The following is a 12,384-nucleotide window of genomic DNA, read 5'->3' as shown; positions in this document are numbered from 1 at the left end:
CAGTATTAAAAAAAAAAAAAATCAGTGTAGAGCAAATGAGAATCATGTGTTCTCTCTTACTTCATGGCAAGCAGTATACAAGTATTTACTGTAGACAGGTACACATGCATGTACTGTATCATCCACTCAGTGTATTTCCATTCAGTATTTATTTGTTTGCACTACTTCTGTTGTTTACACCTTACATGCATACTTTCATCTCTGTTCTTCTCTTACGTCACAGGTCTTCAGTCTCATCTTGGGTTTTGGTTTTAAGTTTTGTGCCCTCAAACAGTCAAAGTGTCTGAATTGATGCGGACGTGAAAGTTCGGTTGGCTCTCCTGGCACGCAGGTCGTGTCAGTTCAGGTGTTTATCTTGTCTCTAAAGAACACGGCAAATTAATTTTGATGAGGCCATTAACTCACCGTCTACAGCGGAGATGGCATCAATCAGCCAATCAGTGTTTGGCTGATTTTCAGGACACACAACCGTCGAGAAGGCGAGGGCTGTCGACTTTTCCTCATATCAACTTTTACAGAGTGCTTTACAGGACGTTAAACCCACAGTTTACAGAGTGAGAGCAGCTCCAGGTGATGATTTGTTGTCAGCGTGGATTAACAGCATTTTGGAAATTAAAGCTTTGGTTAAATCCCAAGTGTTGATGATGCCAGAAATGAGAAACAGTCGCAAATGGTGCTGCTCATGAGGGGGAACCCTGGCGGGCGGCCACTCGCTCGCGTAAATGCCTGCATGTGTTAGACTCTGTAACAAAAGAGTGTGATTTTCCTGTCGTTTGTACGCTGCAGGTCAACAAGACGGAAGACAAGTCCCTGGAGGAGCGAGGACGCATCATGATTTCTCTCAAGTACAACACCCAGAAGTCTTGTCTGGTCGTGGGCATCATACGCTGCGCTCACCTCGCTGCCATGGACGCCAACGGCTTCTCCGACCCCTACGTCAAAACGTCAGTATGACAACACCCAAACAGAGAATATCCATCATACTACCTCCATAAAACAGCTGAGAAGAAAGACGAGCAGACAGTCAGACAGAGCGTAAACGAACTCAGTCAAAGAAACTGTTTAATTACCCAAACTACAACTTTACAGTCTGTCAGCTTCACCTTTGACCCTCTGCGCTTGCTGTAGTTGTAGATTTCCTCTGCAGACATGCCCTCAGTCCCTCAAAATAAGATTAATAAATACATGATTAGAAAGTGAATAATCGTACGCATAAACACAGATGAGTCATTATTAGTTGCAGCTAGCAATGCGTTGCCTTGACTGATGAATCATTTTATTGATGAAATGTCAGAAAACAGTGAAGAAATCACTCATTTCAGTCCCAGGTGACATCAGACGTCTGAACAAAACGTTCGAAACCCAAAAGGTTTGAATTTATTCTCACAAAAGACAAAGAAAAGCAGGAAATCCTCACCTGACACGCCTGAAGTGGAGAGTCCATTAAGTGTTTCAGCTGTTCTAACTATGATGAGTTTATTTCATCATGTCCTTAAAAAGGGACATTTTGAAATAAAAGCAGCTGGAATGAAATAAAAGTAACCTGCAATAAACAACAACATTTCAGTTTTTGTCTCAGTTTACTCAGACAATGATTCATTTCTTGCTTAGTGAATTTTGAACACTTTGGCTTTCCGTATAAAAGACCAGGAAGACGAAGTGAAGCACTGACACTCACAGCTCCACCTTTTGAATTTCACTGAACTTTTATTGATACTTTGCAGTGTCCACAATCAAATTTATGGATTCATTATCATTATTGAAGTGTTGGTCAAAGACAAAATCCGACCTGGCTTGTTTTTGGCATCCCCGTCCGTAAACCCTGAATTCACAAACCATCAAACAAGGATCTGTAGATTTTAGATTTTAAGAGGCTGCCTCTCTCCTCTCCACCAACGTTTGGCCTCAGAGCAGCGACGAGGCAGACCGCCTGTGATTATCAGCAGCAGGAAAGACACACAGCACGAGAGGCCATCTGCAGGGCTGCAATTTGAAGGAGAGTCCTATTTATCACACCTGAACATTTCCCAAGTCTTTCATCTGGCTGAGCAATGAAAGCGCAATTAATTTCCGACTCTGCTGTGCACAGCTCGAGAACAAAAGCGCGACTCGTTTCGGAGGAGAGGGGCTGGCAACAATTTTCCAACAGTCTGAGGTTGAGCAAATCTCCCTGAAGCTTGAAGGACACACGGGCAGATAATAGGTTTACTGACAAGCTCATGTGAGAGGGAATAAAGGACATGTACGCTCTGTGAGACGGACGGGCTGCGTGATTTCTCTGCTGCGACACCGGAAACAGTCCGTCCGGTCACAGCTGCCGTCTGGACTGTAAACGGTCATTTCTGCCATATTCTTAAAAAACACATGAGGGAGGCAAGCAAGGTAGAGGGAAGTGAGTGCATTTCACCCCCTGAGCGGCTCAGGAGGCCGGCGGTTCGATCCCCGGCCTCAGCAGCCTACATGTGGAAGTATCCTTAGGCGAGATACTGAACCCCGCTGCTGCACCATCAGTCTGTGAGTGTTATTTAAATACAGTCCATTTACCACCAAGCCTAAAGGTAAATGTACGTTTAAGTAGTCCTAAATTATTAATACTGAAGTAAAAGTACAACCATTTTTCAGAAAGATATACAACCCTGATCTAAAGGAGTTTAAAGTAAAGTAATTAAAGAATCAATCATTTGCAATCAAACTGTGATGAGTCCATGTGTTAACCTCCTTCATCCAAACATGTGTTCACAAAGTGGTGAACCTGTTACCTGTGGACAGGTGTTTCTGGAGCGTTCCTCGTCTTTCCCAGTCTTCGGTTGTGTAACTGGTTTGAAACGAGCTGCTGGCGTCAGTTTCAGAATGAGCAGAAGTTAAATTCCACCACTGGAAACTGCAGCCGTTTCCACAGCGAGGCCACGTTTAAAAGAAGAGGCTTTGTTTGCATCCTGACTCTCACTCAGCTGGTTTCGCCCGGGGGTCAGCAGTCCCATTACATGACAACAATTAGGCTCGCTGCAATATCCTCATCAACAACAATTTCAGCCCTCAATCCCCCGAGGCTGCGAGTGTGAGCAATAACCCACTTACCCTCCCTTTAAGTCTGCGTGTTACCTTGGGAAATTGAAGTGTGTGTGGGTCCAGTGAGCACGTAGAAGTAAAGAGGGATGAGAAGAGCTGCTGTAAGTGCTCGCTGGTTTGAAATACACCACACCGGAAGGAGCGTTATTACCCAAAACGGCTCTTTTCCAAATGGAGGTAACGCTCAACATTCACCACACTACGCGGAGTACAGCCTGCCTTTTGCATCATTTATGGAGGCCTTAACACACACACTCACACAGCGGCTGTACATCCATAACCAGCGACGCCTGCACTCAGACCAGCCATAACACTAACGCTCGCTTTTTATTGTGCAGTGAGTACAAACTGAAACTGATCAGCAACAGCAGTCAGCTCCTTTGCCAGTTTATTAGGTACACCTAAACAAAGCGAACGCAGTCTGATAAAACACTCTCATGATGTTCAGTTTTAGTTTAGAGAACTGCTTTAAAGGCTGAAGTTCGTAGCAAACTAAATATTGGAAACAGCTCTCAGTATAACACAATACAGGCCAGAAGCACTGTGAACTACAGCCTCTGTGAATTAAAGCAAAACTTCTCAGAAGTAGTTAAAAATTGAACATTATAACCTTGGTGAGAGCAGCATTCACTGCAGGGCTGCTGCCTCAGTTTAGTCTGCCTTATAAACAGGAAACTGAATTTAGTGTGATTCTAAAATTCTACCAGCAGAAGCTCATAAAGCCTCATTTTGGTGATTTAGGGCTTAAATAAACTTTACACTGGAGCTCTGCACTGCTGTGATGAGGCGGTCTGACCGACTTTGGGACCGTTTTATTGTCATGAGGTGTCTTCACCTCTGTAATCTCATCAAAAAGACACCAAAATGAGATTTTGATGTTAAACCAGCCGCGTTAGTCTTCACACAGAGCTTCTTTGAGAGGCGGCGACACGGCGGCGTCTGCGTGTCACCAGCTGGAAGAAACGTCTTTAATAAAAGCTCAGGTGGAGTCTTTAAAGTAGATATTGTAGTCATGTGATGTGTACTGTAATGCAGCTGTGTGGCTGAATGTAGAGCAGTGCCACAGCGCCCTCTAGAGGACAGAGGTGTACAGAGGCGCCTCCATGTCGCCTGTGAGGATCTACATAGCTGATGAGGGTTTCAGATACCGCTCAGCATCATGTAGTTTTCTGCTTGCTGTTCCTTGTCAGCACTGTTCAGTCTTGTCCTCTATTCTTCCTCCACCCCACCCCACCCCCACCCCCCCACTCTGCCCTCCTGCAGGTATCTGAAGCCGGACGAGAACAAAAAGTCAAAGCACAAGACTGCTGTGAAGAAGAAGACGCTCAATCCCGAGTTCAACGAGGTACAGAGCACAGCTAGGGCGCTAAAACCTCGCAGCTCCAATTTCATTTTCCGTGGTTTGTCCCCGGTTTTCCTTCTGTCTGAGTTGAGTGCTTATCCGGCGCTTTCATGTGCCGAGCAACCTCCGTAACCCCAGAGCCGTCTGAGAGGGCACGGCTGTCAGACAGAAAGGAGGCGCTTTCCTCTAAACTCATGGCAGGACGGCTTTCTGAGAGCTGAAGCTGCGTGTAGAAGAGGGCAGAGTATGTCATGGACATAGTTCAGGCGTCTTCGGATGCTTTATCTCACCTCATCGCTGCAAACCTGCGATGGCGTCGATGCAGCAGCCTTGAAAATGTTTCTAACCGCTGCTGATGTTTTCTCCATTTCTTTAAAAGCCCTGAGATGTTTTCTCCGTCAGGCTCTCGCTCTGAACGACGAGTTCCTGCGCGAACATTTATCCATGAAGTTACTCACATTTGGTTTCTCACTGGCTTGAAGTGGGCGGGTTTCATATGGAAAAAAGGTGATACTCCTGTGCTCCAATCAGGACTCAGCAACATTTTTTTCAAAGCTTTCATTGCTGCTGATTTACTTGTGAATATTCAAGCTTGTAGAGAGTTTTCTTTAAAGCTCGACGAGGCAATATTTTTGAGTTAGCGATGGTAGACGTGGCTACTTATGACCGTTTTAGCATCATTCAGCTGTCTGTTTTGTTTTTATGGCCTTTTGGTTCACTCTCTGGCAGATCAGACAAAGTTAGCCCAAAATGTGCCTCAGGAATGGACGCTAACGCTGCTCCACGTCTGCTGGATGTGTACACAATCAACTGTTTACTAAAATCCAGTCAGATTATGAGGTGATACTGTGTCATTGTTGTGTTCACAGCTGGTTCAAAGGAGGGACCTTTACATGTTCTGTGCTGTACACTTTGATAAGGTCATTTAGGAGAAGGAATACTTGCAGTCAGCTCTTGTTTTCTTCAGAACTGAGCCAGACAAACACAAACCAAAAACACTGATTGGAAATGCTGGTGAAATCACAAATGAAGAGCTGAAGACCCCGAGGACGTCTGCAGAAGGATGCCAACGTGTTTTCAAGGCTCTGGCTCGGGAGCACCCGCCTGTGCACGAGCCGTCAGCCCCGGACAAACGCTCGCGCAGGCCAGCGGCTTGACATTTCCTCTGACATTTTTTGCGCCCATATTCCTCCATCACCTCTTGGCCTTTCTGTCAGAGACGAGCATCGGGGTCCTCCTCCGTATCCAGGCATTGATTTCATTAAGGCGGAGCAGCAGCCTTGATTGAACTGCAGATTGCAATGCAGAACGAAGGCTTCTGCTTCTCACAGTGCAGATTGATATGAGCAGAAAGGCTCCTTTCATCTATTGGACAGTGCAGTTATTGATTATACCATCATCCCATTAACGCATTCCAGCATGTTTTTCCATTTGATTCCAATCAGGATACTTCTGACACCTGCAGTGTAATGAACAGGTCACCTGTATGTAAGAGTCCTGAACCAACAGGGTGTGAGAGCCCACATTAACCTGCACATTATTTGATTCTAACAAAAACAGCTGAAACTCAATGAGGTGCTGGTGAATCAGCTTCACCAGGATGCATTCAGGTTTGACACCATGCACCACGCTCGTTCAACACGTTCGACGTCACACCGCAGAGAGGGACCTCTGCAGCTCTCATTTTCTGCTGTTGTCTTTTCTGCAGGAGTTCTGTTACGACATAAAATATGCAGACCTCACCAAGAAGACCTTGGAGGTGACCGTGTGGGACTACGACATCGGAAAGTCCAACGATTTCATAGGTAAGCACAGGTGAGCCGCGCCAGGGCAGCTCTGCTTTCACCAGACACGACGACGGCGTGGGACGAGCTTAAGTGGCTTTATTCATCAGCGTCAGCAGCACCGCTGGCCTTCTGTCCAGCTGAGTCTGCCATCTGTCCGGCTCTGGCCAAAGCTGGCGGCTGGGAAACAAACAACCACTGAGGCATGCTGGGAACTAACCGGCCGACCATCGTGTCCTCGTGTCTGTTTAAGCCTGATGCCCAAAGCACTCCCTCCACAGTGAGGAGATCAGAGCAATTAAAAGCTTTTATTGAGGTTAATTAATGCATTTCATGTCAGAAAATAGTATTTTTGATGATATATTTGAGTAATAAATTTCTTGAGTCATGGAAACTGATGAAGAAGTTCCAGAAAAGGCTGAGAAGTGGAGCTTGAGTTCATGCTCTCGTCCCTCAGAGCCTGAAAATGGAGCTGAGCTGCCTCTTTATTTAACACTCAGCCTGACACGGTGTTCGTGTTCAGCGCTCTGTGTTTCGAGGTATTTTGTTGTGTTTTCCCCAAACCAATCCGCAGCGAGTCGCATCTGTCCTCCTCTGTTAATCATCTATGAAGCGTTTGGAAATGAGATTCAAACTTGGTTCGTGATCGTGGAAACTGCAGGTGTCAACACAATCTCACCTCAAGGGCAGCGGCGGGAGACGTGGGGCTCAGGGGCTGTACTCATGTAGAAGTACTGATACCACGCTGTCAAAATACTGCCCTGGAGGTAAAAGTCCTGCATTCAAAACTGCACTGAAGTAAAAGTACAGAAAAATTGTCAGGTACATTTTTTAAGATGGATAGATATTTCCCTCTTAAATGAACTGAAGCAGAGGTAGAAAGTAGCATGAAGTATATGGACATGAGTACTGTAGTACTTCAGTAAATATACAGTTTTTCCACCACTCCTTAAGCTGCTGTTCTGAAATGATTGACAGCTTCAGAAACTACTACGTGGACTTTAAAGGCACATTGTTTAATCAGCATTAGTGAGTGATTTATCAGCCATCCATAAGTCATCAGGTGCATCTTAAACTGTGTCTCAGTAGCTCGGCTGTCCGTCACAGCACCTTTCGTAACGCCCGTGTCGTTCAGCCGCTTTGTGCTGTTGCTAAGACACTGTAATGATCCGCTGTAACCCCTCCGCTCCTTCATTGTGTAAACCTCCTGCAGCTTTCGCGAAGCGCCCGCCGTATGACTCACGCTCTCCTGTGCCTCCTTTCAGGTGGCGTGTCTCTGGGCATCAACGCCAACGGAGAGCGGCTCAAACACTGGTTCGACTGCCTCAAAAACAAGGACAAGAAAATTGAGCGCTGGCACACGTTGACCAATGAGTTACCTGGTTCATTAAATGACTGAAGCCCTGCATCCTGTCATCAAGCTGTTGGCCCCCGCCCCCTCCCTGGCTGCACCAGACAGGACTCCTGCCTTCATCTCCTAAGCCCTCCTCTTCTTCTCTGGATTTTCCTCGTGTTGTGACCTGCGACACCTCTTCGGGGATAGATTTCCTCTCGACAGGGCTCATTTAAAAACATCCATAACCTTTTGTTTGTGTTCAGCATCTCTCTCTCATGTCACACAGGGGTTGCACAGCTGCTCATCTCTTTTTCCTTTCAGTCAACGCGACGAATCACTGCGATTGTAGAGTTTAAGCTTCAGATTTCTTGCATGATCGGTGACGATGAAAGGAGCAAAGGCAACATTTGAGAGCGGCTAAATGATTTAGCAGTGATTCACCGGTCCCTGAAACAGCACAAACAGAGCCTTCATGCTGTCATCTTGGTGGTAACAGGGTGGAGAATCTAACAAAGGATGTAGCAAACCTTCATACTGTTGGAGTTAAGTGGAGTAGTTCTCATCGTCTTGAGTAAACCTTCAGATTTGGTCCGCTTGGTGTTGCACTTTGATAGAGATGTAAGTGTTTGGTAGCATTTAGCTGCTGGCGAAGTGGCTCCCACACAACTACCAGTAGTTTGTTTCAGAAATCTGGAGTTGTTTCCTGTAGTTTGAGTCATTTGCGCAGGTGAGAACAGTAACCCTGAAACTCAGATCCTCTTTAATGAAGTGTAAAAGTTAAGGCCTCAGTATGCTTCAAACAACCTGCTGTTGATTCAATGCGTTGTGTTCAATGACCTCGAGTGGCTGCAGGAAAGACGGCCACAGAGGGGGACGGTCATGGTGGCCTGATGGTGAAACCTTCACCACAGAGAAATCAGATCAGAAGAAGTCCTCCTGGAAGGCAGACTGTGGTTTTGTCACATATATATCCCCTAAAATCTTCTGGTTTGGTCTGGAGCAGCACAAACGCCACTGAATGATCATAGAAATATTGTAGGAATATTACAGGAACATGAAGGCAGCAGTGTGTCTCTGTGATCCTCTCGCTCTTCTGTGACTCCACGTTCCGACCTTTTATCACTAGGTGACACCACTCTGAAGCAGAAATAGGCTGTAATATAGGCTAGAATTGAGTATTTATAGTTTATAGTTTAGAGAATATAATAGATTGAAACTGACAGAAGGGCGGGACTGAGAGAAAAAGGCGTAATTATGAATCCATGTGCAGCTCCAGCACCACGGACAGCGGCATGGACTCATCGATACGCAGCACAGTCAGGCTGCTGATAATCAGAGCCATCGATTCTAACGTCCACAGACGTTGGTCAGATACAGGATCAATGCAGTTATGAATGTGGATTCATCTGAAGGACGTGTTGGTCCAAACTTCTCCGAAAGCAAAAGTGTACCTTTTCACTTGCCGTCATGGCCGCCTCCTCCCGTGTCCCGCCGCCTCCCTGAACTCTGCGTCGTTTGTCTTTGTGGTCCCGACAGGATGAATCAAATGGCGATAAAGGCACAGACTTCAGAGTCTCCCTCCTTAAAGGCATGCGTGGTGTCGTATGTAGCATTGCAAACAAAGTTTTAAAAAAGTAGTTGTGAGAAGAATGAATAAAGAGAGCTTGACAGACGAGTTCATTTGCTGCCTTGGGCTGTAAAACAACACAGTCCTGCATTAAAAAAGTCAGCGTGCCGAGCTGGAGGAGGGCTGAGACGACGATTTACAATTCAGGAAGTTCGGCTGAGGTTGAAGCTTTATTTAACGGCTGAACCGCACAGCAGCCTGTGACGTGACAGGGAAGGATTTCACAGCTCTGGAAAGATGGAACGACCTCGCAGCAGCAGTTATTTCACGCTTTTCACAACAGTCGTGAGCTAAACAGTACAAATACTCGTTTCCTCTGCGTCGAGACCTCACTGCCCCAATGGAGTGGGCGACGTGGACCCCTTCCCACCATCAGACGCTGTTAGACCGAGCCTTGTTTGAAGTATACTGAGGCCTTCAGCCCTCTTCCCGGTGAACTGCAGTACGGTTTAAGGTCTAAGGTTTAATGGCTGTAAGGAGACGGATGCTGGAAGTGGAGAGCCATAACTTCCTCTTAGAGGATTTCAGGATGACTGATGCTCATCTGTAAGCTGGCAGGAGGACAAGGTACCCAATTTCTGTCCAATAAGCAAAGTCAGCATCACCGAAACTCGTCGTGTTCGTGGCGTTCCACCCACCGATCCCCCATGCGTCCCTGTAGATCAATATGAGACGTGTCATCACGCCACCTGCTTAGATCACTCACTGATTCCAGTGCGACCCCGAGCCGACAGAGCTGCCGAGTTCTGCGGCGATCCTGATGTCAGAGCCTCACGAGTGTCCATCCATCCAGACGGCGCCGCAGCGACGGCTCGCTGAATCAAATATGCATTTAGAAATTCAAGTAAAACTGGAGGCGAGTGATGAGAGCGAGGCCGCGGCACGAGCAGCGCTTTAAAGATGGTGAAGAGCAACGTTAAAGATCCCTCCAGACAAAACTCTGGACTGAATGATCACGTGTAAATCCTTAAAGTTACATCCACGCCTGTGATTATGCAAACACGTGTCATTTCAGAAGTCAGTTCGGAGGCTTCGTTCTCCAAAAACATCATCAGCTTGTGAAAACTGAATACTGGAGCGGGATTGGCTTCCAAACTGTTGGTGATGTCATAGGCCCGCCTCTTTAAAGCTGCATTTAGTCTTTCCACTATCAGCTTTCTGCTGTCAATCAGCAGAGTGAAGCTCAAACATTCGACTGTGGAACAAGAAGAAAAACAGAGGCTTTAAAGCTCGGGGCGTCTGCAGAGCGCCGCTGAGATGTCCTCCATGTGATGTCTGTGATGAGGCTGAGGATGGACGTGAAGATGATGATGATGATGATGATGAAGCTCAGCGGGTGACCCGCAGGACTGGGCAGCTCTGTGGTTGTGCGTGCAGCTTATTGTTTACACAAAACCAGTTTCAACAACAACAACAAAAAAAACTCGCTGACAGCGTTTTCAGCGGCTGAAAACGCACCTGCTGTTTGTCAAAAGGGCCGAATTTCCACAACAGAAAGTTTACGTCAAATCTAAAAATAATAATAATAACAAACGCATGTATTGTTTACAACAGCCTCTCGTCGCTGAAGTTCACGTTTGCTGCTGAAAGGGCGCTGAAACCCGCCCCCCCCGCGATCACTCAGTCGTGCAATGCGAGCTTTGCTCAGGCGGGCCGGGGTGGCGGGGCGGGGCGGGGCGGGGTTTTGAATCTACTAGCCGTGTATGTGAACTGTTGCTATGTTGTTGCACCTGTTGAGGGTTTTTTAATGTAAGCAGCTCCATTAATGTATGGAACAGAATGTCTAAGCCCTCCGACTCCACCGCCGACCCTCTGAGAATGTGCAGCTTCGTGCTCTGTGTTGTTGATATCGTTCATGTCAGATTAAAGCTCTGTGTTTGGGCGCACATATCTTGGGATGGAGGTGGGTGAAGTGGCCTGGAGCGGACCGCCACTCAGATAGAGACGTTCAGGTTTTCTTTGACTCCCTCTCGCCTGTTGAATTGTTTCTTTTCCTTCCTCTTCTGTTCTGTATTTAAGGTTGAGGCCCCCATGCGGGCCTGGACGCCCCCCCCAGGTCTGAAACTCCAAACCTGCGTTGCCCTCGTGGACCAGTGGGCGGGGATGCATGCCATGTATTTGTGATTTTATGAGTTTGATTCCGCACTTTGACCTCTTCTGCATGCCTCCACCTTCCTTGTAAACCCCCGCCGTGCACTGACTGACTGACAGTCCTCATGTAACGTTCAGGGTCCCGTCAGGCTTGCAGCTCAGCTAACAGCTCTTCGTCATCACCTCCTCCTGATTGGCCGGGCATGTTTGTCTTTAGGAGCGCGTCGTTCTGTCGGTGTGGCTGCTGTTTTTCTGCTGGATGGTGACAAACAGCCCTGACGTCCATTTGTTCTCTTATTATTTACCCTCGCTGTCGATCTCGTGTTGCTCGTTTTGCAGAAGGGTTGATTTTGGGAAACGGTGCCGCGCCTTCATAGCTGCAGAACGAGACGTTTAATGCATCACATCGGCGTTTTCTTTACGTGTGAAGAGCCTCGGCGGCCGCACGCAGCGGCTATGAATGAAACCTGTTGCATCTCGGTGTTCTCACAGCAGTGATCCCTCTGATGAATATGTAACGAATACCACCGGCGTGATTTTGATTTTGTAATCTGTCTGCCTTTGTATGCAAGCTCAATATTATGGAAAAAACACAACTGCATGCATATGTTCTTGGTTTTGTCATGAGATGACTTTGCCTAATGTTTGATACTGTTTTCTGTATAAAAAAACTAAATACACGACTGTGGATGCTCTACAATTACGCTATAAGTCAGTCTTTCTTCTGGACACATTTTGTACCTTTGAACACTATCGCATTGCCTGTTTGGCTGCTGTATTGACTAAGCGTGACTTGATGTGAATTAAAATCTCTCCTTTGTTGTTTTGTTTCCTTTTTAACTCTCAGGCACTTGTTGGCGTTATTCTGGTGTGTTGAATGAATGACTGTCAATGGGAAGGTTACTGTGCCTTTCGATTTCCATTATTTATGCTTCTCAGAGATTAATTTAGAAGTGAATTGCTGGATTATAATCATAAAGAGTTGCATTTTTTTTCAGTATATAAAATATAAAAAAGCACATGCAAATAGATAAAAGATAAGAAAAAGGAAAAAACGCTTTAAGAAAAACACAGAAAGCTGCTGTTCTGGTTGCAGCACGTTGTGTTTTGCTGTATTAATGTTGTTAAATCGATG

The 12,384-nt window shown here is 46.4% G+C and overlaps 1 protein-coding gene across 2 annotated transcripts in view; it reads left to right on the top strand.

The window, feature by feature from the left end:
- Positions 1 to 12,089, top strand: part of doc2b (double C2-like domains, beta) — a 111,442-nt gene extending 99,353 nt beyond the window's left edge. For both annotated transcript variants that reach the window (XM_070982733.1, XM_070982732.1), the window contains 4 exons: positions 787 to 944; positions 4,333 to 4,414; positions 6,120 to 6,216; positions 7,461 to 12,089. In XM_070982733.1, the coding sequence (XP_070838834.1) occupies positions 787 to 944; positions 4,333 to 4,414; positions 6,120 to 6,216; positions 7,461 to 7,594 (471 nt within the window). In that variant the 3' untranslated portion in view covers positions 7,595 to 12,089. The remainder of the gene's footprint in view (positions 1 to 786; positions 945 to 4,332; positions 4,415 to 6,119; positions 6,217 to 7,460) is intronic.
- Positions 12,090 to 12,384: the final 295 nt, after the last annotated feature.

This window comes from Chaetodon trifascialis, chromosome 16 (assembly GCF_039877785.1).
Source record: "Chaetodon trifascialis isolate fChaTrf1 chromosome 16, fChaTrf1.hap1, whole genome shotgun sequence".
Taxonomy (NCBI): Eukaryota; Metazoa; Chordata; class Actinopteri; order Chaetodontiformes; family Chaetodontidae; genus Chaetodon; species Chaetodon trifascialis.
The sequence above is the reverse complement of the archived record's forward strand: the minus strand, read 5'-3'. Positions and strand labels throughout refer to the sequence as shown.